Here is a 27756-nt window from a genome sequence, read left to right on the forward strand (position 1 = left end):
CTGGTGAGAAAGGCAGAAGGGAGTAGAACAGGTCTTTTCAAGGGCTTACAAGGCTCTCAGGAACAGCTCTGGGAGAGGATTTTGTGGGAAGCAGGTTCCATGAGGAAGAGGTCGCCTGGCAGGAGGACAATCACAGTCAGTTCCGCCGTATCCTTACTACGCACCTACAGCCCCACCGGTCTCTCCCATACACTCACCCCTCTCACTGGTTCAATGGCCCTGCGAGGTAAAGCTACGATTGTTATTGTCCATCTTCCAGACAAGGAAGCAGATGCACGGAGAACTTAATTTGCTCAGTGTCACACAGGCTGCAAGGGGCAGAAATGGGATTTCAGAACCCCAGCTCTTAGTCACACTCTGTCTCATTCTTTCCAAGATGTCACTCTTGCTAACCTCCTCAGTTCTATAGAAATGGAAAAAAAAAAAAAAGCAACAGCAAAAAGTCTGACTTTCTGTGTGGCTGCAGATTCTGAGGAAGGTCACCAAAGTCAAGGGATATCACCAACAGGTTGGGCTCGGTGGAAAGGTCTCCAGTGACGGTGGGTTTAGTCCAAGTTCTAAGAGAATCCAGCTGTCAAGGATCACCAGAGCCAGGCACCCATTGAGAAGACCTAGGTCTCCTAAACTTCTTCCTACTTCTGTGCCCTTAAGCCATGGGCTGGAAGCACTGTGGGAGACACTGCCTGAGTCCCAACGTTGGGATGTGCTTCAGAACACTTTAACTTGGGAAGTGGGTCAGTTTTACTTCCTATACTAGGAAACCTGAGTAGCTCATTTGCAGGGCTGCCTATATGCATGGATGGTGGTGGTGGTGGTGGTGGTGGTGGTGTGTGTGTGTGTGTGTGTGTGTGTGTGTGTGTGTGTGTGTGTGTATGCAGTTGGGGCTTCCTGAGCCACCTTCCCTGACCTGATTCTCATCACTTTCTTTTTTTTTCTCATCACACTCTTATCTGGACTTTTGAGATAGATCAAGCTCATCACACATTCAACAGGTGCATGGGGCCCCACCCTCAAGGGCTTAGCAGATCTGTGGATGCTCAGCCAGGAGGAGCGCTCTCTCTGCCTTCAGGAATCAAGATTGCCAAAGAGGGCAACAACCTGTGCCAGAACAAACAAGGGCAGTGTGAGAGGGAAGGAGGCACAGAAATCTCACACTGCAACACAGAACAGGTGCTCCCAGGAACCGCACCCCAGACAGATGCTTCTCAAAGGTTCCCATGAGACAAGCATGAGGCCAACTGCAAGAGGTAGGACCTGTGTGGTTAGCAGACATGGTCAGTAGCTGCAGCCTGAAGGTGGTTTGGTGGAAAAGGCAAAATGAACACAGCCAGGGGAGGTGAGAAGGGTCAGCCAAAGAGGCAAGGGCAGCAGGAGGTAGAGAACAGCCTGGGCTATGCTGAGCCTGGAGGTTGAGAAAGGAGAGCACCCCCAAGAGGGAGCGAGCAACTGCACAGCACCCCTGCATCATGGCAGAAGAGGGCTGAGAATCACACAGGACTGAGGCACGTGGAGGTCCCAGGGACTTGCAAGGGCAGTTCCTGGGAAGTGACAGGGCACAGGCCTGATTGGAGTGGCACCAAGTAACCCACCAAGGATGCTACATTTTGAGAAAATTGGGGCTGAATAGTCCCCTCTCTCTTCTTTGATGCCTAAGACACTACACTGTCATTAATACCGTATTTCCATTGTGGAAGAGGGTATGAGCGGAAGGACAGCCGGAGGGAATAATCTACTCTGATGCTTGAAGGTCAAAACCTTTGGGATTTTTGACCTTGACCAAAGGTGCTGCTGCGGTCAATCTGTGTTCTTATTTGAATCCATCTCTCCAGTGGCTCTGCTGATGAATATGGAGATGCTCTCCACAATGGGGTCCTGGGCCAGTGTCCTGATTAAGGGATCAGAGCCCTGCTGGTGGCATCTGATTGATTCCTGTCTTCAAAAAGTCTTGCAACAAGTTGAAGCCACCTCCTTTCCACTCTGTCCCAAGAAATGTGCCAGTGACAGATTTAGCCCTGACCAGATGACAGAGACAGATAGAGAAGCAAGACATGTTACAGTGAAGACTGGCTGAATGAGAGTCACCTTTTGTCTTGAGTTTAGTCTACCAAATCTGTTCGTTTACTCAACTGGTAGGATCACATCAAAGACTTCTTTCTGGGATAGCACCAGTTAGGTGCAGCTCTGTTCATGCCACCTTCGTTCCCTTTTTCTCCCATTTTTCTTGCAAGGGATTTTAGCCCCTGCTACAGTTCAGATCTTGACTGTCCCCAGAGACTTGTTCTCTAGTGTGGGGTGGTAGGTCCTTTGAGAACAGGGGCTGGGGGAGGTCCTTAGTGACAGAGGCTGGGCCTCAAAGCTGACTGGGAAACCCAGGCTCTTTCTTTTTTCTTTCTTTTGCTTCCTGGTTCTTCTTTGTCACCTGTTCCCATCCTGCTGTGCCACCTCTCCCTAGGCCCAAAAGCAAAGTGGCCAATGGACCATGGACTGGCGTCTCTAAAACAGAGAGCCAGAATAAGTCTTTTCTCTTAGAAGAATTTTTTGAGGTGCTGGGGAATGGAACTCCAGGCCTTGTTCATGCTAGCCAAGAGTTCTGCCATTCACCTATCCACCCAACCCAACCTTGCTGTATTTGTGAGTTAGCTGTTACCCATTTTACTGCAGCAGCAGAATCCAGTGGCTCAAGAGCTAGCACCTTTTTACCTGAGCACAAGGGGGCAGTGCTGTGCCCCTGCCCTGTTTCTGTGGTGTGGCATGTGGAAGACACAGTGGTGTCTTGCTTGGTGATCTGCCCCAATCTTGTCTCTTTCAACCATTTCTACTCACACAGGCTGGACCCCCAGCCCAGGCCTGCCATTTTTTTCCCAATCATCCTTAGGCTGCCTGAGCCTGCTTTGTCCATGAGGGCAGGTGGCTGGCTGTGCTGGTATCACATAACCAGGGACAGCTCTTAGCCTGTGGCTGACCAGAGTTGGTGTACAGATATTCCAGCTCCCTCTCCTCTCAGAAGTGCGTATCCTGTGCCAGTTCCCAGCATTCTCTCACAGGATTGATTCCCCAGTGCCCAGGGTAGTACCTGCTTGATCACACACTGATGGCTGCCTTCCTTCTCTCCTTTGTCCCTTTCTCCCCTCTTGCCCAGTGTCCAGATCTTGTCCCCCAATAAATCACTTGCCCTGCAATCTTTGCCTGAGGATCTGCTGCCAGGGAATGCTAGATTGGATCTGGTAGGGAGGCTCCAAAATCTAGTGCTGGGAGATCCCTGCATTTCCCCTCCACTGTCATCCAGGCTCAAAGGCAGGGTGGGTGCTGCCCAGGGCTGAGCCCATTAGCCAAAGAACAGCAGGAAGATCCTCTGTGAGGTTTATGTCATCATCAGAATCCACTGCTTGGAGAAGACAACCTGAAGCTATATGATCTAAACATTTCTCTGTGTAAGTGAAATAATGTTTGGAGGGAGGAAAAAAAAACAGAACATAACCAAAAGAAGAAAGGAAAATGAAGAGAAGAAGAGCAAAATGGGAAGAAGCAAGTGGAAAAAAAAGGAAGGAGAAGAGGAGACAAGAAAAAGGGAAAGTGGAAGAAAGAAAAAAGCACCAAATTGTCTTTATTGCATTGGGGTTGGAATCTTGAACTGTAGCTGACTTACAAGGAAGAGGAACAGACTGTTTTCTACCTGAGCTCCCCAATAGCCCTTCAAACCCACTGTCTTCCTCTATGAATACAGATGGAGGCTTGGTGATTATGACCAAGATGGACAAAAAATTCATTTGATGACAGACTCTCCACCGTTCCTATTAGTGCTTCCACCTGACTCACAGCAGAACAAAGACCCTGGAACCGGTACCTTAGTCTCAGTCTCCTTGGATGAGAAAAATGTCTCTTGTTATCTAAGCATCACAGACCCAAGGAAGGTTGGCAGGAGAAGTTCCCTTCATGTGAGCTACCTGCAGTAGAGGGACACTGTGGGAATGAAAAGGCTTGCACTGAGATTTTGTCTTGCAAAATAAAATGCACAAGTCTAGTGTTTCCTTAAAATGAGGTCCTGAGAGCAGCCACACCTAGGGACAATAAACAAGGGAGGATCAACCCTAGAAGAGTAAGCTAACAATAGTCCTTTCCTCCAGCTGTGCATTTTATTTTCCATGCAGCCATAAAGAGAGCTTGGAAAAAACAAATGCAAAGGTGTCCTCAAGTTCCCAAGTCTTTGTTCATATTCTAGTCCTTCTCCTTGGAGGGTTGTAGGAGGGGAGCTGCATCAGTGTCTTTGTGGCTCCCATTCTCCAGGTCCTCCTTGTCCAGAGCCTCTGGACACATGGATGTGTGCCCTTCACCAACACCCCATCATAAGACCTCTTCCTTCTGTGGATGTTCAGCCTCACTTTGCAGCCAGGTACATTTTATTGGGCTGCTACAACTTCCAATGATAGCCACAGGCAGGCAAAGAGGTTGGTCCACCAACGGGAAGAGATACTACTGCTAAGCAGGAAGACAGGTGAGTGCGGCTGCACGGCAAAGCATCAGTTCATTAGTGAATACTGTGTGTGTTGCCAGCTTTTGTCCTGACAGCAGTGACTCTGGTAATGAGTGTGGAGATTAGGTCCGTGAGGCCTCCCTGGCTCCACAACACAGCACACTGTGCACCCGCTTAAGCAAGACCACCTTGTTATTCTTTTCAGAAGCTTGCTGTACCACAGAGATTCTATAGAAGCAACAAATGCAAACCTGAAAACTGGGACAAGTGCTAGTTTGCAAAGAAAAGTCATTGCTTAGCTGGTCTTCTTCAGAGAACCGAGAACACTGATGTGAGAAGACACCAGCAAAGGGGCTGGTACCAAAGGACGGGTCGAACGCATGCTATAGAACCAGGACCCTGTGGCTATGTGGCTCTTTAGCAGTCAGGCACTGGCTTGCTAAAGTGTAGCTTCACATTCCGTGGAGCTCTGGGGGTACAGTCCTGGCTCACCTCATGCTGCCGATGAATATTCCCCTGCTCCTGTTTTTCTCTCCACCTCCTTCCCCTATTGCCATTCTCAGATGGAAGCACACAGCAGAGGAATTAGTTGGGTCAGTAGGTTTCAGGGTCTACCATAGATAACATCTGCACACATGAATAATAAAGCGACATCAAGAAAGGGCTATGGGAGAGTGGAAGAGAATTGTGTTGCCTGGTGAAAACAAAGACTACTTCTTAGAACTGGGAGATGGCAGGGAGTGGGCAGAGATGAGGACAGCACGTGAACAAGTGCACACTCAGGGAGAGCTGGTGAAGCTCAGCTCTGTGTGGCAACATGAGGGTAGGTCGCTGGTGGATATGGGGGCTCGTGCATGGAAGGGGGCCCAGGCCAGAGCAAGGACTGGGACATCTGCCCAGTGTGAATGTGGAGAGTGCAGGGCCACACAGGGTGGAGTCACTGCTGTGGTAAGGAGGAGGTGGGTAGGGACAGGAGTGGTGGAAGTATGGGTCACACTTGACAGTGGCCAGGTGTGAAGTCTGACCTGACAGCAAGATGGTACACTCCAGTGACAGACCACAGGATGCATCCAATCCTCCAAGGAGCTCAAGTGCAAGGACAGGTGATCAAGCAGGAAGTGTAGTCAAGATTTAGACCTTGAACAAGAGACCCAGCTGGAGGGTTCTGATGGTTATATGCAAGCCAAGTCCTTAGTGGGGAAGGCAAGTCATGGCCAGGGAGGAAAAGTGGGTACCCAGAAGAGGAGGCTGGGGTCATGGCATTAGATGAGCCCCCACCTCATCAAAGGGCAGGACTAGACACGTTCTGCAGGAAGAAATGTGGGTGCACACAGGGATTTTAGTAAAGGGAGAAGGAGGAAGAGGATGGCATTGGGTAGTGTGAAGCAGGTGGGAAGGGTGTCTGGTGGGAAAGGATGGCAGGATTTGTTTCTGGGAAGCCTCCTATGGGTGTGGAAGGAGGTGGTTTCAGTTAGCCACCAAGGCAAGAAAGGAGGCAAGTAAGTCCATGCTGTTAAGGTTTGGAGGGAAAATGCCCCAAGGCAGGGTTTGGGAAGTGATGGCCCTTGGGGTTATAGCTGCCTTGTTGGGAGGAGGTGGGGCTGGCTAGAAAAGCTGATCCCTGGGGTGTGGCCGGGAAGGGTGCATGCATGTGTATCCCTCTACTTCTTTCTGTTTCCTGGTCACCATGACCAGAGAGGCTTTCTTCCACACAGTTTCTCAGTCTGCAAACATGAACTAAAACTTCTAAACCATGAACCAAAGTAACTCCTCCCTCCTTAGGTTGTGAGGCATGCTGTGGGCTCGCAGAGCCTGTCTGTGAGTCGCCATGCATTTCTGGTGGCTTCCTTGGGACCCACTCATCTGTAGATCTCTCTCCCATGTCTTCATGTCCTTTCGCACATAGGTGGAGAGGCCCCAAGGGCCTGCGGCCACTCCTTCTGGTTCCTGAGCTTTGTTGGCTTTTGTTCCCCTACCTCTTCCATCCCACACATCTCTGTGCCTCTCTAACTGCCCTCCTACCCACAAAGGACACACAAATGCCTTCTATTTATATTTGTGGACAGAGAAGCGAGTACTTCACGGGGCTCTAACAACTCACTCCTCAAAATGGTCAGATAAACCCATTTGTGAAGCAGATTCAGACTCAGAGAGAGGGCTTAGAACTTTATTGGAGCTTGAAATCGCCAACAATAAATTTGGGTTTCCACATTTCAACCTCAAAATATTTTGAAACACCCCAAGCTATGGAATAGAGAATAAAAGCAATCCCAACTGCTGCTGCCTCTATGGGCACTGCCTGAGCCAATGCCAACCAGAGTCATCCTGCAGTAGGTCACTGTTGCCCATTTGGAAAGCTCTGGGCAGGCAACAAGCAGAAACTAGAAGAGCACAAGTCTGCACACTCCAGTGAGGTCATGTTCATGTGTAGTGCACCCCATCTGCACCCCAGGAGTTTCTGGGGTTCCTGCACCCCATGGAGTGTAGGCATGCTGTCACACATCACTCCATCCCCAGGAAAGGAGGGTGAGGCAGGCTAGTCAGGCCAACTTTCTGTTGCTTGGTCCTTGCTCAATGTGGCAAATAGCAAGTCCAGCTGGGAAGGGGGGACACAAGGAGGTCTAAGCTGGGCATGTTCCTGGCATTTAGAAAGATTATTCCCAGGCCAGCTAGTGAGGGCTGGCCATCATTGATTGCTCCAGGAAGAGGACACACTCTTCAGAGCAAGGAGGGCAGATGGAGTGCAGACTCTGGCCTTCAAATCCCTCCTGACCTATTGCCTATGGTTTTTCTTTCTAAAGATATTAAATTTTACTAGATTTTTTTTTTTGGTTTGATGAGTTCAATGGATTAATTGGTAGGAAAACCTCAAGTTTAAAAATTCAGTGGCTGTGACATAGTGAAAGAATCTGGAAACTTGAGGTACTAAGCAGAGATGTCAAAGTAGAGCCCAGGAAGCCTACACAGACAGAATATGTTTTGAAGCAAGGCAGCACATGCTATGGCTCTGGGTGGTCTGTGGGGCAGGGTGGATGGCACGGCTCATGGCTGTGGATAAGAATCACTAAGAACCTTAGGAATCAGTTCCTATCATCATCGGGAACTCATACGTTGGTACTGTATTGTATACCCAGGCTTCATTGCATTTAAAATAAGAAAAGAAAAACCTCCTTTGTGGAGAAATATTCATAGAAGTCCTAATTGGAAAAAGAATATTTAGATAGTGGATTTAAGTGAGTTTTAAAAACAATCTTAAGACAGAGAAATGGAAATAAACAGAATTCAAAAAATCCTCTAAACTTCAGAGAGCTGTAGGGGAGTACAGCTATGATTAAATTTGATCAGTCAAATGTTTTACACAAATGGTGCCAGTCACATCTCCTCTTGGTCTTTGATCATTTCAGCTTGCTTCGGGAGTGTCTGGTATCCAGACCAGTATATGGTTGGGATGAAGTCAGTGTGGACCATTACTTTTCCCTGAAATTCTTTGCTCGTTAAAACCTGGGTGCTGCAGGTAGCCACGCAGGAAGTAAGAGCACAGGCCTTTGCAGGAGACAGACGTGTGTCCCAATCCCCGCTCTGCCATCTACTAGCAGATCTCTGCTATCTTTGGAGTCTGCTTTCTCATTTGCCAAACGGGGAAATGTTTTACTGTATCAGCTATCTATTGCTGTGTAACAAATTAGCCCCAAACTTAGCAAATTCAAACAAGAAACACTTGCTATCTTGCAAATGAAGATTGGGAATCTAGAGTGACTTGGTTGGGTGATTCTGGATCCACCTTCTCACTAAGTTGCAGTAAAGGTCTTGGTTAGGGCCACGGTCAAGATGACTTGGAAGAAATGGAATATCTGGTTCTTCTTCGGGTCACTTATGAAGCCCGAATTCTGTGCAGTGGGCAGGAAGCCTCTGTTTCTCCTCTTGTAAGTCTCTATAGAGGCTACTTGGCTGTCCTTATGATGTGGCTGCTACTTCCCTCAAGCAGGTGACCCAACAAAGAGAAGACAGATACCACATGCCACTACCTCCACGTGTGCTGTTGGACACAAGGGTCAGCTCTGCCTAACTGGGAGGGGAACGAAAAGCTCACATTCCTGGAGGCTGGAGTTTGTGGGGTGCCATCCTGGAGAGTGGCCACCACATTGCCTGGATGTCCTTATCTTCCAAATTGCAATGAGAAAGGAGATGTATGCAGTGCTTTCTGTGTGGCACCTCCCCATTCATAAAGCCTGCCCCTTGCACTGGAACTGAGGTCAGCCCTGGACTGGCCCAAGCTACAGACCCGTGGATCCACTCTGCATTGGCACTGTGGACAACAGTAGGGAAGAGAGGCAATGTGGGAGGGGGAAGGAGGGAGGTAGTGCTCAGACTAGTGGTGACAAATACTTCTGCTCAGGACTAGCAAGTTGAAATGGTCACTAGGAGAGGGATGCTGGAGACTGAAGGGGAAGGGGTACAACGTGGAATTAGGCAGCCAGGAGAGGGTGGCTAAGGCCTGGGACTGCCCTGACTTCAGTTCTGAGGTGGAGACTGGGGAAGGAGAGCCCTCTGCAGTGAGGATGGGAGGCGGCAAGAGACCAGGGAGGCAGCGGGCAGGTGTGGGGTCTCCCTGGGGCCTGTAGCGGGAATCTGGAGCCAACACCCAGGAGGTCCCTGGCTCTGGGCTGGTGGAACCTCACACTTGGGGATGCAGGGGTGTTGGCTGTGGGGCTTCCATCTGATGTGTTGGGAGAGCTAGCTTAACACTTGGATTTCTGCCTCTGCCTCTCTGACGTCTCATGAGAGACAGTGCCCTCGAGTCCTGAAAGTGATGACAGCACTGTCTTACTCTCAGCCAAACCCCTCACAAGGGGGATCCATATCAGCTCTGCCTGGCTCAGGTCCTCCCCTGGGCTCTGTCTCTCAACTCCCCAACCAGATCCCTGGTGTCTGCCTCAGGGTCTTTGCACAGTAGTCCCCATACCTGGGACATTGCAGTCTTCACCTAGCTCCTCCTTTGCTCCTGTCAGGTACAGCCCCAAGCTTCCCTCCTCAAACAGGTCTCTGCACTCTGGTGGCCCCGTGCCGCTACCTCCCTAGGTTCCAGTCTAATCTGTTTTCCTATCTTTGGGCCACTTCTGCCTGAAATTACCTTCTTGATTTATTGCCTACTTCTTGGCCACCAATCCTCTCTCTTCTACCACGTAAGGCCCGTGAAAACAGAGGCTTGTCCTTGACAGGTGACTAGACAATGGAAATGTGCTCTATCTCCACAAAGAAGGGCCAGTTGTAGGGCAATGGATACATCTTGAGGCCATCATGCTAAGTGAAATAACTCACACACACGAGTTTAAATATCACATGATATCTTTTCTATGAGAAAGCCAAACTAGAGATGAAGAGCAAAATGAAGGAGGTAATAAGAAACAGGGAGATAGAGCTTTTGCAAGTGGAAGGGAAGCAAAGGGTGGAGGGGAAGGGAACATAAGAAGAATTAAGATGTGCCATGTGCATGTACCAATCCCTCCCAGGGAGGAATGTGATCGTTATGTACGGCAAACATGGACTAATAAAAATAAAAATTAAATACCGAAGCCCTCCACCATCCTCCAGGACACACAGGCCTTGAAGCCTTGGCTTTGCAGGGAAAGTGAGGCTTTGAACCATGAGCTGTGGGCTGCATGGGGTTCAGAAGCTGCAGAGATGGCACCTCACCTGTTCTCATGGTCATCAGGCCTGGGGTGAACTGGCTCATGTGGACAAGGGCAATCCAAAGCCACAGGCTTCTTGAGGATTACATGCCCACCTGTCTTCAAGGCCAGTGACACACTCAGTTCCAAAGTGCACAGGGAATATAAGAAATTAAAAAGAAAAAGGACTGAAGAGAAAATATGCCCCCAAATTCTAAAAGCTATAGGGAATGTCTGCTTTCTTCTGATGGAGAAAAGACCTTCAAACAGCTCTCAGACCACTGCCATGTGCTTTGGCCACAGCCAGCCTGCTGGGTGAATGGGTGTTGGGACTCAGGGAGGCATCAGTCACAAGGATGAGGTCACTCTGGACCATTTCTCAAGCCCAGTGACCTGAGATGGGGCTGTGGATACGAGAGCAACAAAGCAGGCAAACGGCTACTGAAACAGCCACCACCAATGCCATCCCGCATGATTTCTTTCTTTGGAAAAGGTGGGAGATTCGGGTACACAAGGCTGGAAACGCAAAGGCTCAGTGCTTCCCCTCACTGCTGGAGACCTCTCCAGGAGGGCAGAGATTTCCTGTGTCTCTCAGAGTGTGGATGCATCCTGCCCTGCTGAGTTTGTCTGTCCGAATTCAAGCATGGGAGGAAGAGCTTGGTGAGTTAGGCCTGACTGGCTAAACAGACCTGAGATTTAATTATGCAGAAAGAGCCTTTCCTTCTGAATTACACTTGGGGTTGTGCTGGATGAAGGATGATTCCTTGGCTGGAGCCAAGCTGTGCCATTTGGGGATTTGCAGAGGTGGCGGTCCTGACTTGTTTGCTGGGACCTAGAAACCCGGAAGTGCCAGGCTTCTCCTGATACATGCAACCCAGACGGAGTACGCCTTGGCTGTTGGGTGGCCCCAAGGAAGCAGAGTGGGGTTTCGGGGAGCACATGGAGGTAACTTCCAGTGTGCTCCCCAGCCACAGTTTGCGGATGAGTTGCCACTCAGAGAGTGTTGGACCCACAGTGCCCTCAGCCATCTGCATGGGGTGTGGCTCTGTGTCCCAGAGCAGGGGACAGAGTTTGTGCATGGGTGGTGTGAGGGAGGGACAGAACCCTTCCTGTGCTACTGTTTATGAGGATGAACTGTTCAAGACAAATCACGTTGCAAATAGAGAAACATAGGTCAGGGGCACAGCTTGGATTCTGGAGCTAGCTAGACATGGGTTTGAAGTGTGCAGTAGAAGAGTGGGTTTTTTTTGTTTGTTTGTTTTTGCCACACTGTCACAGCAAAGTCATCATGGAGCTTGGTGGGTGAAACACTCCTGCACCAACCATGGCACTAGCACTCCCAGAGCTACCGCTTTCATTTGCCAGACTATGAAGAGGGAGTAGTGATAGTGCTCTCTGCAAAGGTTTCCAGAGAGGATCACATAAGCAAATGCAAGAGTGAACCCAAACAGCACAACTAACTGTGCCTGGAGCCTTCTATACACGACAGAAATTATAACTTCTACTCTTTCATCACTATTCCATTTTTTATTGTAGGGGAAAATGAGGCTAACCTTTACTTTCTCTTAAGCATAATCTGATAGCCCTATGTAAACTAAAACCTAGATGTACACAGCTATATAGCACGGGGGCTCTATGTTTGGGCTCCTGATCACGTTGTGCTCCCCACAGAAAGCACTAACTGGCACCAGACTCAGGGAGACTTCTGTGTTGTGTGCAGCCTGTCCTGAAGGGCTCCTGGTCTCTTGGCAGCTGAGCTTAGGTCATCTCAGGACAGAGCAGATTGGGGGAGCAAAGGTATGGGGATGTCTGGGAAGGAAGTCACAAAGGCTGCAAACCACAGGCCCGGGCCTCTAGGCAAGGACTGTGGTCAGAGGATCCGCATCCTCCAGGTGTCTTGTCACAGATGGAGGCCAAGCAAGGTGTGGGTGGGGACTGCAGGTTGAGGGCAGGAGCTGTGTAGCAGACAGCAGTGTCCTGGTGAGCCAGGAGGTGGGTCAAGAGGAGCAGAGGAACCAGAGAGGGTCAGGCTGGCCCAGGTCCACAAATCCAGGAACCTTTGGGAGGATGGGTGCCATGTTTATGGCAAGTTGCTAGCACCAAATGTCCTCTGGGCAGGGTTATGGGTGGTGGTAGGGGGCTTAGCCCTGCTGTTATCCATTCTGGGACCCTGAATATACTGACACCCCCCAGTTTAGGGGATGTAATCCGGGGCCTTTTATTTTAAGATAGGAGCTGCCTAAGTCCCTATGTCATCCAGGCTGGGTCCCCACATGTGGTCCCATGGCCTTAACTTCTCAGAGTGCTGGGATTCCAGATGTGCACTTCCTCACCCTTTCCATTTGAGACTTCACTTCCTCAGCCTTCAGGTTGGGACAAGGACAGCACCCCTATCCTTAAGTTGAGAAGATGAAATAACCGCTTAACTAGAGTTATGGACATTTCACTTTTGGTGAAAATTTGCTCAGCATTTTTGTAGATACTGACATATCTGAGCACCAAGATAACCCTATTGTTCTTAACAGATGAGGAAACTGAGGCATGGTGGGGTGAATGGATTTCCACATTTCACACACTCAAGAAGTGAGGAGGCTAGGATGTGAATGTGGGCGGGCTACCTCAGGGCTATGGAACAGACACGGCCCAGCACTTGGATATTTTAATATGAGATGACTAATATTTATAATCTCTCTGCCTAGGGCTAGAATTGGAGCCATATATCTTAAATATTTGCTTCCATTAAAACTTGTAGAGTCACATTTCATTAAAATCCATTTTCACTTACGGGAGATGACAGATATGCATGATGCTTTTATCTTACTGCCATAGAAGTTAAGAACCTGTACTTTTGCTTGTCTCTGGTGCATGCCACTATAGAGCCGACTCTTCTGTGGCACTGGACACAGGTTGCGAGGCCCTCTATGGCCTTGGTCTGAAGGCAAGAACCCTGAGAAAGGGGTTAATCTGAGTGAGGGGGCTCGGTGGGGCTCATCTGGGCTGGGCTAGAGCCAGAATCCAGGGTAGCCTGAGGCTTAGCAGACTAGGAGATTGGGTCAGGCTGGCACGTGTGCCATGCATCTCCCACACTGACACAGTTTACGACTTTTCCCATGGCACCGAGACCAAACTAACCCACCAGCGGCCCCTGTTCCCACTTCCAGTCAGCACGGCCTAGCCACACATGTGCCTTCAAGATGGAAATCCATCTTTCCTCCAGGACTGCCCTGAGCCTTGACTTCCAGGTCACCCAGTCAGGGCGTGGCTGCTGTCCTCTGTCCCTCCTCCTTATCCTTGAAATGGCATCCATGCTCCCAAGAGAAAGAAGGCCATGGGCAGTGAGGGCCGAGGACACTGCTTACCTAGGACAGCAGGAAGCCATAGCTTCCCATTTCCCATGTGTAAAACATCACAGTGTCATGATGCAGCGATGTCAGGCGCGGGTACCCAAAGGAGTCTCAAAATCCCTTTCCTCCCACACTACAGGCCAGTCCCCCTACCACCCAGCATCTGGCCTGTGGCTTGGGGTTGTGTCTCAGTTTCCAACAGCAGAGTAGGTCAGGGTTTTCACACAGCAATACCACCTGGTACCTGGCTCAGTATTTCCGACGAGAGTTTCCAAAACACACAGGCTTGGCCAGGACACCCTACCTTGTTGTTCTCTAGGCCAGGGGGGGATGACCAGTGTGACAGTACAGGGAACCCCATCCTGGCTCAGGAGATGTGTTTCACACCTGCCACCACAGCCTGTGTTCATCATGTCCCTGACTCCTACATGGCCATGGAGAAACCTACATTCTGGACCGAGCTGCCTGGCTCTGAGTCCCAGCTCTGCTGCTCCTGGCTGTGTGACCCAGCATGAGTTTCTCTCCCTCCCTCTCTGGCTTCTAGTTTTCTCATCTATGAAATGCAAAAAACTGTACCTGTGCCACGGAGTTGATATAAGGATTAAACAAATTAATACATATAATTTATATTAACTCAACTGAGATCTTAGTAAAGACTAGCTAGTAATAGAAAAGCCATTTTCAAGTTAAAATAAAAGTATTTTTTCTTTTTTTCACATTCTTTAGAGATTTACAGTTTAACATATCAATACTTGATGAAAAATACCTGTTCCATGTTATGCCTAAGATGTTTGATATTCAGACAGATAGTGAGGTTAAGCTCAACTGCCTCTGCTTTAGGGTAATAATATCATTAAGCATTTCTTCTGGAAGGTTAACAGCTTAAGTTTGCAGACCAAAAATTGGAGAAAAAGAAGGCTGCAAGGACAGCCAACTTTTTGGCCCTAGCCCTTCAAGGTCAGTGAGGACTCAGGACATAGTAGAACCTGTAGTGTAACATCCTGTAACTCAGTGATGTCCCAAATTTTCTGATCAAGGAGATTATGGGGCCACAGAGGAAAGTGATGGATGATGTAGAATGTGCCTAAGGAGAGTCACATGGAGAGAAAACTTTCTCTTGGGTTTTCACAGAGAGCAAATTAGTCAGGCAATGGCTGTGACTCATCCACATGGTTGACACTGACAAAGGATCTACAAACTGCAGTACAGGGCTTCAGGTTAAATCCTGAGGGGATTTGACTGACCTTGTTAGATACAAAAGTTACATTTCTTGTTATATAGGTCTTGCTTTAACTTGGTCTTAACCATCGAGCAGAAAAGCATAAAAACGAGGTATAAAAAGCAAAGCCATATTAATATGCTGAGCTGTAAAAGGCTCAAGTCAACAACTTCTGACACTGCCAGTCCTACAGATAACCCCCTACTATTACGTACTACTGGACTATATTGAATTATTTAGCTGAATTCATGCACTTACAATATTTAAATGGCAATGGAATACCCATCTCTGACAAAAGTAAACCAAAAAGGAGATAGAAATGAAGGACCATTTTGTATCTGTATATACAAAATGGTTAGGATAGATATACAGCTACTTTCTCTTAATTCAATGAGAAGCAAGATTTATACTAATAGTGTTTGAACAGGATATCATGTCTGCATCTTGTACTGTGAATAACCACTATGAAGACAACAATATGCAATGTATTAATTATTGTAACTGTCCTACTAATAGGTTTTGAAACTGACTCATTGCTATTTGTTTCTCAATAAAATGAAAAAAAAATTTAAAAAAATTAAAATAAAATTAAATAAGACTTGGAGAGAGAAGAAAGGTGCATATTGCTTTTTTTATAAAGAAAAAAAAGATGCCATGGGATGGGGGACACATGTTTCTAGACGTTTCATGTTTCACTAATCTGAGACAGAGCAAAGGAGTGGAAAAACAAGGCCTGGTGCATAATGATCATGACTTGGAAAGGGGGAGCCAAGGGTCTGATGCTGCCTACCAGCTGCACCAAGCCCCAGTCTCCCAGCTGCTGTCGACTGCATCAATTTTGCTCATTCTATTTTCCATGCCCTGACTGCTGCCACAACTCTGTCTTGTGGGAAAAAAGTCTCAAACAAATGAAGCCCATGGTGTTGGTTTTCTTTCTCATCTCCCAGGGAGTGACAGCTCATGCATATTCAGGACAGAGATGGAGTGTACTTTCTCGGCCACGTACAAGGTAAGTGGCCTTTTGGTTAGGTGGTCCTGTGTCAGTGAAGACTAGGTATTAATTAGTAAGCTCTCCCACTACCTAAATGATCTGCACAGGAGCTGGCAAGAGCTGGAAAAGCAAATGATGCAGTGGGCTCAGGCCTAGCCCACTGAAATGCAGGGTTGAACTTCTGCAAGGAAGAGTAGCAGGAACAGAAGGGTATATGGATCTCATAATTGTCAAAGGCCATTGGTCTGGAACAAGGATTGGGCTGCAAAAGTGCTTGATCATATTAAAAGAACAGAAACAAATCCTTCACAAACTTTCCCTTGGTCGTCTCTTCTGCTATCCATTTTGAAATTGCAAACAGAGTCCTTACTGTATTGAGGCCTAGCAAGGAGGGACAGAGCCCAGCAGTATCACAGAAGCCTAGAACAGACACCGTGAGATGGTCTTGCAGCCTATCATGCACTGACAAAATAGCCAGGCTCTGGCTATACCTGAGAAAGGTAAAGGAGGTGTGAAAGGAGAAGCCAGAGGAGATGAGGGGCCATGCCACACGAAGTACATGCTGAGGGTGGCATCTGCTCCTTTTGTACCTTACCAAAAGTGGTGACCACCAAGGGTCTAGGAAACCTTGTCAAATTGAAATTCACACAGACAGGCTGACCTTGAGATAGGTGTTCTCATCTGGGGCACAGGCCTTGGTCTGCGATGTTGTGGAAGCAGCCATCCAAGAGCTATTCCCACAAATGCCTGTGAAAGGAGGCATGGCTCCAGAGCATTGGGCATCATGAGAGGCTGGGCAGGGTTGCCAGTAAGTAACAGAAGCTGTTGGAGCTTCCATTTAAAAGTTTCATTTTCAGAATTAAAATGAAAAGTTGATTTTTAATTTAAAAATGAAATCTCAGCCAGGAGTGGCAGTGTGTGCCTGTAATCCCGGAGGTTGGTTGGTTGGTTGGTTGAGACAGTGAGGTTATGATCTGAGGTCAGTCTGGGCTACGTAATGAGACCCTGTCCAAAAAACCAACCAATCAACCAACTGGCCAACCAACAACCTCAGTATTTATTTCAGTGGCCCTCCCGAGTTCCTGGATCTGCCACACAAAACTTCAGAATCTGTGGAACAACCGGCTGCTTACTCTCTGGGAACAAACTCACCCAACTGCCCATGGCCAAGCTGTGGTCACCAGTAGAATCAACAAATACTTCAGGATGCACTCACAATGCTCAGGATTCTCATGATTTTCACCAATTTAATCATTGTCAACTCATCAGCAAATCTACTTGGTGTTACCTCTAAAAACTATTCTACTCCCAACAGCCACTTTTTGCCTTACTGCTGAGTCCCCTGGGCACCAAGGAGCTCGGGGAATTTTCCCTGAAGTATAAATGAGCCAATGTTACTCCTGGGTTACATGCGTCTGTGGCTTCCCATGGCCCCCACTCCTCACCGTGACCCCCAGGAAGACATGATCAGCTCCTACCACCTTCTCTGAGCTCTCCCTCAACCATGCTGCCCCTCCTTTATGTCTGACGCTGGTACACACCTAGCTTGTGCCTGTCTGCACACCTACTCTTCCTGCCCCACAAACTTCCTGCTCCCAACTTCATGCTGTGAGGTTCCTTGGAGACCCTTCCCCTGAGCGCCTTGCTAAATCCTCTCCTCCACTGTCCCCACCAGCCAGTCTCCCCAAAACTTCTCTTTCCTGCAATTTTTCACTGTACCTGGTGGCATTTCTTCTTGTACTCTTTTAACCACCCAGGCCCTGACGTGCAGCTCTCGAGCACATGTGTGCCAGGCCTTGAACACTGTGACCTCTCTCTAAGCAGATTTCCATTTTCCCCACAGTTAGTCACTCTCTTATCACAAGTTAGCTGAACAACAGTGACCAATAGTACCCTTAGTACCTTCTCACTCATATTAAGGGGGCACTGTCTGTCACCCTCAATAGGTTAAGATTTTTTCATAGCATTCATGTCTAATTGACACAATATTCCTTCTCCTTGTCTCACTCCGCCCCATGTTGTCATCGCAGTGCCCACCCAGCTGTTCTCCTACCTACCAACCTCTGTAATCCTGTGTACATCACAATCAATCCTTGTTGGCCAACTAACAGCCTAGATCCAAATTCTAGAATGTAATTTTTTCACTGGAGTCCTGCTAGTGCCTAAAGCAGTGCTTGGTGCATAGTAGACACTCAGTGAACATTTGCCTAATTAAGCTTAGGGACTGTAAGAAACATTTCTTCCAGGACACACCAAGGGAGTATTACCCTGGCTTTAAATTCACAGCTGACAAAGACAGAAACCACCTTTAACTGACATTGTGCAAAGACAGTTGGTGGGGGAAGACTCAGGCTCAGGGGCTGGCTCTGGGTTATGCTGTGGCCACCTGGACTGCTGCTGCTTGGACACATAGTGTGGAGCTCATGGAGTGCCCCGTGTAGATGGCGACATGGTGGGTGGGCGGGAGATGAGATCAATGTTCCCTTCAGCTGCACACACCTTCATGATCGACTCGTCTTCCCATTCCCTTCATCAGGGGGAGCTTTCCAGTGACTCTGGGCCCTGTAATGGTGTTACAAGGCCACAACTTGCGTTCTTCACCTCTCGTTGGCGCACAGGTGCTTTCAGGAGGTTGGAGTCTTTGCATCCAGTGTTGAGCTTCCTAGGTTTACTCAGGGCTTCCACAGAGCTCAGCAGGGATGTCCCACGCCCAGGCTCTGTGGTGATGAAAAGGCACAGGCAGTGAAGGGATGGCGGGGACAACTGTGGCTTGGGTCTATGAGACTTGTGACCTAGGTTGCTCCTGGAGCCAGGCTAAAGACAGAACTCACAGATCTGCAGTTCCTTGGGCTTTACCACATCTAGGACTGACTCATCACAGGGTCACCGTGAGCCTCAGGTTTCTCTTTTGCACAGTGCTCTCCCCAGGGATTTACCTGAGGATCAAGACTGAGAGGCACACATAAAGTGGTGAGAACAGCGCTGGGCCCAAGGTAAGTGCCATGGGGTCAGAGAAGTGCTGCAGGAGGAACATAAATGAAACTGGCACCTGTGAGCCACCCTGAGTTTTGTCCTCACTCTGTTGTTTCCTCAGCTCCAGACTTAGTTCCTTGGGTGGGGCAAAGTGCCTTGATATACCGGGGCTGGGCCACTTTCTGTGTATCACCAAGGGGTGGCCTGGCTTGGGTTCACTGTGGTGAGAGGAATGTGGTGGCTTCCCACAAGAGCCCTGCTTGTCCTTGAAGGAGGACAAGACAGGGAGCACTGTATTCTGGAGGGAAAAGGCACAGTCCCCACAGACTGGCTCTTTCCTCTATGGGACCCCAGCTACAGTGGTTGTGAGGTGGGGTCACTGTGCTTTGGCAGTTGGTGCCAACCACATAGGTAGTGACCAGAAGCTCATTTTCCAAGGATAACATGAGGCTTGACAGTGCAGATGCGATGGATGCCCATCCTGTTTCTAGGATGACACATCACAGGTCTCAATGACTCACTCTAGAGTTTGCTGGACACAAAGTAAGTGACCTCTTCATTTGCTTCCATACAAATGGAGAGCGCTGTGGCTCAGCAGCTCCTTCCAAGCCCAAATGTAAGCAACAGCACTAATAAAACATGGCCACAGACCACTCTCCATCATTTCTAATGGCCCTTCTCTCTATTGATTTGGAAATAAAAACAAATTGGACAGAAGGACTCAGAGGAGTGGTTGAGTGTGATGATTTAAAGACTGGACAATGGAGGAAAAGACAAAAGGCCTGTTAACACACGGGCAAAGACCGGAACAGACTTTTTACTCAAGTGAAAAGGTGTAACGGTCATGGTGCGTCAAGGAAACACAAGGTAAAAGCGTGGCGAGGTGTAGTGCCCACCGCTAGAAAGACTAAAACTAAAGCGAAACAAAACCAAGTAAAACGGTCAATGTCAGAAGTTGTTGACTTGAGCCTTTTACAGCTCAGCACATTAATATGGATTTACTTTTTATATTTCTTTTTTATACTTTTCTGCTGGATGTTTAAGACCAAGATAAAGCAAGACCTATATAACAAGAAATGCAACTTTTCTGTCTGATAAGTCAGTCAAATAACCCACTATTATTATGGACTACTGGACTATATTGGAATATTTTGCTGAATTCACAAACCTACAGTATTTAAATGGCAATGGAATACCCTTCTCTGACAAAACTAAACAAAAAAGGGGATACAAATGAAGGACCATTTTGTATCTGTATATTCAAAATAGTTAGGAAAGATATACAGCTGCATTCTTTTAATTCAATGAATAGAGAGATTTATTCTAATAGTGTCTGTGACAGGATATCATGTCTACATCTTGTACAATGAATAGCCACTAAGACAACAATATACAATGTATTAATTAGTGAAACTGGGCTAGTAATCGGTTTTGAAACTGTCTCCTTGCTATTTGTTTCTCAATAAAATTATTTTTAAAAACCAAACAAAACTGCTGCATATTATTCAAATGCAGGAAGTAGACAAATGGGGTGTTACTTCCCATTTTGAAATTTGTAAGCTCTACAACTTTGAGCCAAGTACCTAGCCTTCAGTACATTTCAGTTTCCTCCTCTGCAGTATGGAGAATGAAATTGATATTTAGCTCTTTGTGAGGGTAGTAAGTACAAGAAATCTTATCATATTAATACTCAATAAATTTGACTTTAAAGTATAAAAAAAAAACGAGTAAAACTGACCACACCGAGCACTGGTACGGACGGTGGAGGGAAGGAAAAGGGGTCAACCACTTTGGAAAGAAGTTCAGCAGTTCTTATGAACATGCCCACCACACAACCCAGTAATCTCACTCCCAGTTTACTTTATGAATGAAATGCGGAGGAGGAAGAGGCTGGAGGTGGGGCAGGGAGGAGAAAAGGAAATAAAGAAGCAAAAGTAAAATGAGCTTACATTCCCACAAAGACAGATTGCAGACCTACTGCTTCAGGGTGGAACCGATCATAGTTATCTCTGGGAGAAGAAAAAAATGGTTGGGCTGTTCTCCATTAACCAAAGTACTTAGGTAGCGAGTTCCTCTCCAGAAGCCTTGGTCAGATGGCCTCACTTGGCCCAAGCTCATTTTTAGTTGCTTATGCTAAAGGAAAGCTGGTGGGAGGTGTGGGCAAGGAGGCAGTCTCATCCTCATTGTCGGCCAGGGAGCTAGGTGTTGGATTGGCCCAAGATGACCACAGCCATGGTCCACTGTGAAGGAAAACCAGAGTGAGGAAGAGCTCAGAGGAGATGAGAGATGAGACAATAACAATGGGGCTGGAACGCTGATCAACCCAGAGCTCATGTCCACTTTTCTCCGTACTTTTTGATGCCATCAATAACTTTGCTACACATGAGAAGCCAGTCAGAGGTAGGGTGCTTTGTTACCTGAAACTGAACTAATTGAGATGTGCATCTGAGATTGGATCTAATTTCAGGAGATAGTTCAGAGAGGCAGAATGAGCCAGGGACCAGTCTGGTGAGCCCATGTCAAAGCTAGCAGAGATCTTGGATAAAGAAGCAGAGATGAACTAAATGGAGCAGGACAGAGCCAGGTGGTGACCTCAGTGGAACTCCAGGCCTGGGAAAAGTAGTGTATGTGGGGAAGATCAGGTTTGGGGCCTTGTTGGCCCTGGTCTTGATGGAGGGGTTGGGAAGAGTGAAGGGGAACAAGACATCAGAGACAGCAGGCAGGCTGCTTCGATGGCCAGCTGGAGGGTCAAGCATTGAGGGAGGAGTATCCATGGTACAGTCCTGACCCTGTATCACTTCCCTGCTTCCCTGCACTCATGAGAAGACTATGAGTTAGGGGGGCCATGGGTGAGAGCAGCCTGGAGGAGGCCTTTCTGCACATGGCCCCCAGATTCTTGTCAGGTGGACACTCATCTCCTGCACACCCACCTTCCCTAAGCAGAGCAGGGTGGGCCTGAAACCCAGACTATTAAGCTTGGCTGCTCGTGTGGTATGGTTTTCAGCCTCACCTTCCTCAGGATCCAGTTTCCCAGTGCCTCCCAGGATAGTGTCATCATAGGCAACCTGTTGGGCTTGCTTTGAGGAGCAGTGGACTGGGAGTCGATGTGATAAAGGCAACCTTGGGTGGTCTGTGGGTCCCTGCTGTGCTCCATTCTCCCATCTGTTTGGTGGCACGCAAAGACCACTATAGGAGAAGCCACAGGGTGAGAAGTGAAGGGCTCTGATGCAGGTGGCCAGGCTGAGTGTTTGCACCATGGATCTTGGGTCACTACCATCTTGTTGACACATCTGTTCTTTGCGTTGTCCCCAGATCTTACACTCTACACTTCTAAAGAATATGCAGATCTCAGGCTAATCATAAGAATGCAATACTTACATTTGGAGACTTGTCAAATCATAGGTTCCCTATTTGGAAAGAGATTGGATTTCCTGGTCAGCATTCATAGCTACTCTATACTTCCATCTCGATAGACCCCCCTCTACCTCTGGCCCCCAGAATTCATCTCCTTGCTTGTTAATAAGGGTAATACTACCTCAAAACTTAGCAGGTGTATTTGTATTAAGTATTTATAGAGTATCAACTGTGGTGTCTGCACATAGAAGAAGCTTAATAAATAGTAGCTGGTTGTTTTTGTTTATTTTGAGACAGGGTCTTACAATGCAGGTCAGGCTGGTTTTGAACTCACTATGTGGCCCAGGTTGGCCTTGAACACACAATGATCCTCCTACTTCAGCCTTCTGGGTCCTGGCATTATAGGTGTGTGCTGCCATGCCTGACTGGTAGCTGTTATTTTTAACAGAGGAAATTCTCTAAATTCAAGATATTCTGGCCCCAGACTCTTAATTTTCTATCTTGTATCAATGCTCATGGCTCCTCCACTGGGGATGAAGATGAGACCCAATAGGTGGCCAATTTTAAGGCCTTGCTCATTTGATGTTGTAGCAAATACTTTATGAGCACACTTATAACTCTTTCTTTGACCATTTTAGGGCCTTTCAATGGCCTGTCTCTAGATCACTCTACCAGAGGTCTTCTCTAGGCTCTAAAATCCACATTCCCTGAGCCTAGCAGGCCAGAATGCTGGGGAGATTACATTTTTTGGAAGGATCTTGGATCAACAGGCGATGGAAGTGGATGGATAAACACCCTAGCTCCCAGCCCGCACGTAAGGCCAAGGGCACATCTTTGTGCCACACCATTGCTCAGGGACCACAGAACTGAGCCCCAGCTGTGGTACTTTGTAGAGACTTGTCTTGGCTGGCTTCTATTCCCTACCTCACTTCCTCAATGTCTTCAGGGTGTTTTTCTGGGACCTCCCTTCAGTTAACAACTTGTACTTAGAAAGCTTACTGAGTCTTCTTGTGACAAGTGTCAGCTCAGAGGTGCAACCTCTGGGTGCTGCTGCAGCAAGGACAGAGACTGTCAGGCACACCGGGAGGCAGCCAGAGCGGCTGCGCAGACTCTTGATCATAAACCAGAGCCATCTGCTGGGCTGTAATAACCAGAATAGGAAAAGTCCTAATCTGGGATGCAGTTAAACTGTTTACTCTCTGTTTGTGGTTATGTATTTAAAGCTTAACATGCTCAGAATGGTGGATTTAAATTTATAAGCACATTGTTTTAAGAAATTGGCACGAAGTCCTTTCAACATAATATGCAGAGTACACGAGTAGGTTTCGTGGAGAGCTTGGCAGTTTTCTTTCTGTTACTTTTATTCTTTGTTCTAAAATAAAGAAAACTGGTAGGACCACAGCCCTATAAACGTCTTGTGGGGTTGCCAAGAGCCAGTCTCTGAGCCACCGTCTAGGAAGCAATCTCCTTCCTATCTCATAAAATTCCCCAAAGCACCGTAGGCGAACACAAGTACTGGGCATATTTGCAAACTCAAATACAGCAGACATTTAATTACACTGAATTCATCAAAACCCTAATTGAGACAGGAGCGCAAATCTTACAGCTTAATTACTTTAATTTCAGATGGGCACCAGACTTTGTCCTGCACCGCCCTTTGTGTTGAAATGCAGCAGAGAGAGGCCCATGGGTGCTCGCCCATAATTCTCCCAGCCAAATGAAAGTGCAGATCAACATAAATAATAGTGCTAAGTGAGACCCACGATTGGATTTATTAATCACTTCAATTCCCAATCTCTATCCTTTGTCATAACATTCTGCAGTCCTGGTCCCATCAAGGAGGGCTTTCCCATGTGCAAGGCCAGCTGCTTTCATTTCTTATGAGTTTCCTTTTTTATGCACTGATCAGATAGCACAGAAGTGGGGACCAGCCCATGGGGGCCAGGCATGACCTAAAGCTCTTGTTTTGATTTCCATTTAGAAGTGCTTCTCTCTCACCTCCCCTGTCTGTCCCATCCTGGGTCCTCTGGGAATGTCAGACACTGTCAACAATGTCAGTCAGCATATCACAGGGTGCTAGGGTGAACTTTGATGGTGAGGATCCTGGGGGCTGGCTTCCTGAGAGTTGAGGACAGGTCTAACTTATACTGAGTCACCATGGGTCACATGAAGGCACTTACTCCAGCACCCTGAGGCTCAACTCTATGGCAGTGCTAGGGAGTAGTGGCACTGACGACCACTGGAACCTGCAGCAGAGATGCCCAGGCTGAGAATTGAAGTCGCTTCTCCCATCCCTCAGCAGGTGAAGGGCAGAGGCAGGATTCAACCCCAGGCCAGCCCAATCACCCCGCCCCTGTTCCTTCCAGCACATCATTTTGCTTCCTCTGCAAAGACTTTAGGGATTCTCCAAAGTCCCAAAAAGTAGAACCAGAAGACCACAAACTCTCCTAGCGGGCACAGGATAAGGAAATCAAAGTCAGGAAGAAGGAGCCCGAATCCTGCAGCTGCTTTTTCGTATCACCCTTGTGGCCACTTTTTTCTGAAGTTGTACAGAAAGCCTGCAGAGCCTTTCTTCAGGGGACATGTGACAGATAGCAGCCTTTGCTGGTTTGAGGCCCTCACTGCGTGCTGATGCAGGGCTCTGGCCAGGCAGTGCCGACTGCACGGCTGCTGATTCCAAACTGATCCTTTCTCAGGCTGCTTCCTCAGGAACTCTTCAGTAATGCTGACTGGACCCTGCCGGGCCCTTAGTTTCATTTGTTTGCATTATCTCACCCGCTTTGGGCTTGCTTTTAAATCAAACTTCAAGACAAATGAATAATGAACTAATGACAACACTAATAACAGGCCAGCCTAATAATCCTCCTAATGGTGACAGTGCTAATGCAGTGCTAAGAGCAACATCCTGAGGTGTGACATTCTTCTCAGGAAAGTGGTAAGGAGGGGCGGGCAGAAAGAAGCCAGGGACCTCCAGACAGCTGCAAACGGCGATGCACGAAATGGCAGTCAGGTTTTCGGTGCTAACTACATACGAGGTGTGATCGAAAATTACGGTGCATGTTTATATTACAAAAATCATAGTAATAGACATTGCCATGAGTCCACCCAAACCCTCCCCCTCACCATGAATGCACTTAGTCCCTGGTGCTTGTCACTTTCTGCAGCACTTCTGAATACTCTTTCGTGGGTGTCTTTAGTTACACTGCCGTAGTTGTCTCTGTCCTAAATCCGTTCAAAATGCTTACCTGTTGTGATCATTTTTCCCTTGAGGAGAAGCCAGAAATCACACAGACCTAATGACTAAAGAGGATGAAGACAGCACTGTGTGCTTATGAGCTTGTCTTTCTGTTGGCTGGCACCCAGCACCAGCATCCACTGTTGTTTTGCTCACACTTCATAAAGACACTCAGGAAAAAGGACTTCAGAGCTGCTGCAGAAAGTGTCCAGAATGATGGCATGAGTGTGTGCACGGTGAGGAGTGGGACCTTGGGGATGGAGGCTAATGGTCGTGTGCCTTTGCCTACAATAAATTATATAATTTAATTCTCCTGATACATAGGAGAATTAAAAAGCATTTGAGTGTCGATCCATGAAATCTAGAGAACAGATCACTGAGCAAAAGGGATTGGAAAACAGCAAATGTTCAGCCTAGAGAGTCAGGCGGAGCTTGGGTATCGTGAACACAAAGGTCTGCCCAGGAGTCTCTCACCAGAAGGGCCCTGGTTATCTGGCGACCCAGAGTGGATTCCTGGCAAGGTCAAGGCATCCCTGTGCCTGTCACTTGGAAGCAGCACACACAGCAGGCAACCCAGACCAACCAGTGGGCAAGGGGCTCAGGACACAGGTAAGAGCAGTGGTCCAGAGCCCTCCCTGTGCTGAGATGCTGAGGTCCACCTCAGAGAGATGGGGTGCTGGCAAGGGGGTAAGAAGGCTGCCAGGAGCATGTGCTGTCCTTCGCCCCAACCAGCCATGGACAGCATGACGCTACATCTGCTACACACAGGCTGCTCACTAGCACAGCTGGAGATGTCTCTGTTATCTTCTAGAAATTGCCTTTTCTAGAAGATAGTAAGTCTTGTGTGTTTGGGCAGGGTCTTGGGACAGTATTATTTCAAAGAAATCCCTCTGAGGAAACCTACTCCCCAGAGCGCAACAACCTGCACCCCTGGCTCAGCCTCACAGCTTGGTGACTTTGGGGAAATCCCCCAGTTTTCTGAAACAGATGCCTGCAGCCAGAAAGGACCCAGAATCAGAACATTCCCAGGAGAGGGACAGTCTCCAGGAAGACTGCAGGCCTGAAAAACAGCTCTGTATAGCAAACACAGACTCCAAACCTTCGCAAGAAGAAAGTTTGCATGCTAAACCAATGGCTCCAAATGGTTTTCAGCAGAGAAAAAGTCTGCTTCTTCTCCTGTCTTTCTCTCATTTATTTTCTGTCCTCTGGGGCAAGACCATGCTGAAAGTCTTTCAGGTCATTTTAGTGCAGATCAGTAACACATGAAATGAGGCTGACACCTTCAAACCTGTACCCAACTTTCAGGTGGTTAATTATTTATATGGACCTGAGAATTCTCCATTCCATCAACCTGGAGAACAAACACGGTGGTGCATAGATAGTTTCTAGTTCCAGCTGGTGAGATCCCAACTGCTGGGCCCTGACAGGAGTTGTGGCCCAGTAGGAGGACCCCTCCTCGGAAGGGGAGGAGCTAGAGGCCTTACCTGCCCTGCAAAGAGCCCACAGACGCCAATGATGCACAGGATATTGAACACAGCTGAGCCCACGATGGTGCCGACGCCAACATCGCCCTTGGTGATGAAGACACCTGGAACACAGACCCAATGTCAGCCTGCTGTGGGGGTGCTGTGTCCTCCGGGGGACCAGGGAACCCTTCACATGTGCTGCTATCTCCAGGTTACAGGGGTCCTTCTTGTATGGCCAAAACATCCCTTCAATAAAACAGTGGCCCTTTGAGAGGTTGATATCCTACAAGGACCCTGGACTCAGTTGCTATTGCAGCAGACAGTCCTGGTTAGGGACCATCTGTCCCCAGAGCCCTGAAGGGTCCCCAGCTCATCACCTACCTATGACTGACGTGAATAGCTCTGGAGCCGAGCTGCCTGCTGCCATAAAAGTGGCCCCTGCCACATCTTCACTGAGGTTCAGGCGCTGCAGAGAAGCACAGATAGACAGTGAGCAAGACTCAGTGGGCACAGAGCTGACCGGGACTCTCTCAAGACTGTGAGGCCTAGGGCTGAGTCTATCCCTGCAACTTCAGGGTTTCTCCTAAGGAACCTCAGGTCTGCATGATTCAGAGGAACTCAGAAGACTTCCACCATGTCACCAACTCCAGCACCCCCTTGGGCCACTGGATGGCAGGGAGGGGTGAGGTTTTAGACAGTGGCTCAAGGCCCTGGTGATCCCTGGCTCCCTCCTGCCTTCTTGCTGGCTGTACCCTGATTTCAAAGGAGGTGCCATCAATCCAGATTTGTATGCAACATATCCTGAACTCTGCAATAATTTAATGCCTCTGGGCTGAGTGAGGCTCATGGTGACCACTGGAGACCTTGAGATGTCTCTGAGGCCACCCTTCTGAGGCCCCCAGCCCTGTCCGGGATCTTCACACAGTGGGTGGCAGAGTGGCCTGAGGACTGTGGATGGAGTAGGAAAGAGTGAGACAGGCTACACAGGAGACCTCCAGATTATACCAACAGTGTAAGAGGACAAAGTGAATGTC

General features: G+C 48.2%; 1 protein-coding gene across 3 annotated transcripts in view; it reads right to left on the bottom strand.

Moving 5' to 3' along the window:
* Slc24a3 (solute carrier family 24 member 3) overlaps positions 1–27756 on the bottom strand; it is a 491099-nt gene that overhangs the window by 98419 nt on the left and 364924 nt on the right. For all 3 annotated transcript variants that reach the window (XM_004635592.3, XM_023720226.1, XM_023720227.1), the window contains exons 5-6: positions 27104–27188; positions 26741–26844 (exon numbers count right to left, since the gene is read on the bottom strand). In XM_004635592.3, the coding sequence (XP_004635649.2) occupies positions 26741–26844; positions 27104–27188 (189 nt within the window). The remainder of the gene's footprint in view (positions 1–26740; positions 26845–27103; positions 27189–27756) is intronic.

The sequence above is a fragment of the Octodon degus genome, unplaced genomic scaffold (genome assembly GCF_000260255.1).
Source record: "Octodon degus isolate 3935 unplaced genomic scaffold, OctDeg1.0 scaffold00073, whole genome shotgun sequence".
NCBI lineage: Eukaryota > Metazoa > Chordata > Mammalia > Rodentia > Octodontidae > Octodon > Octodon degus.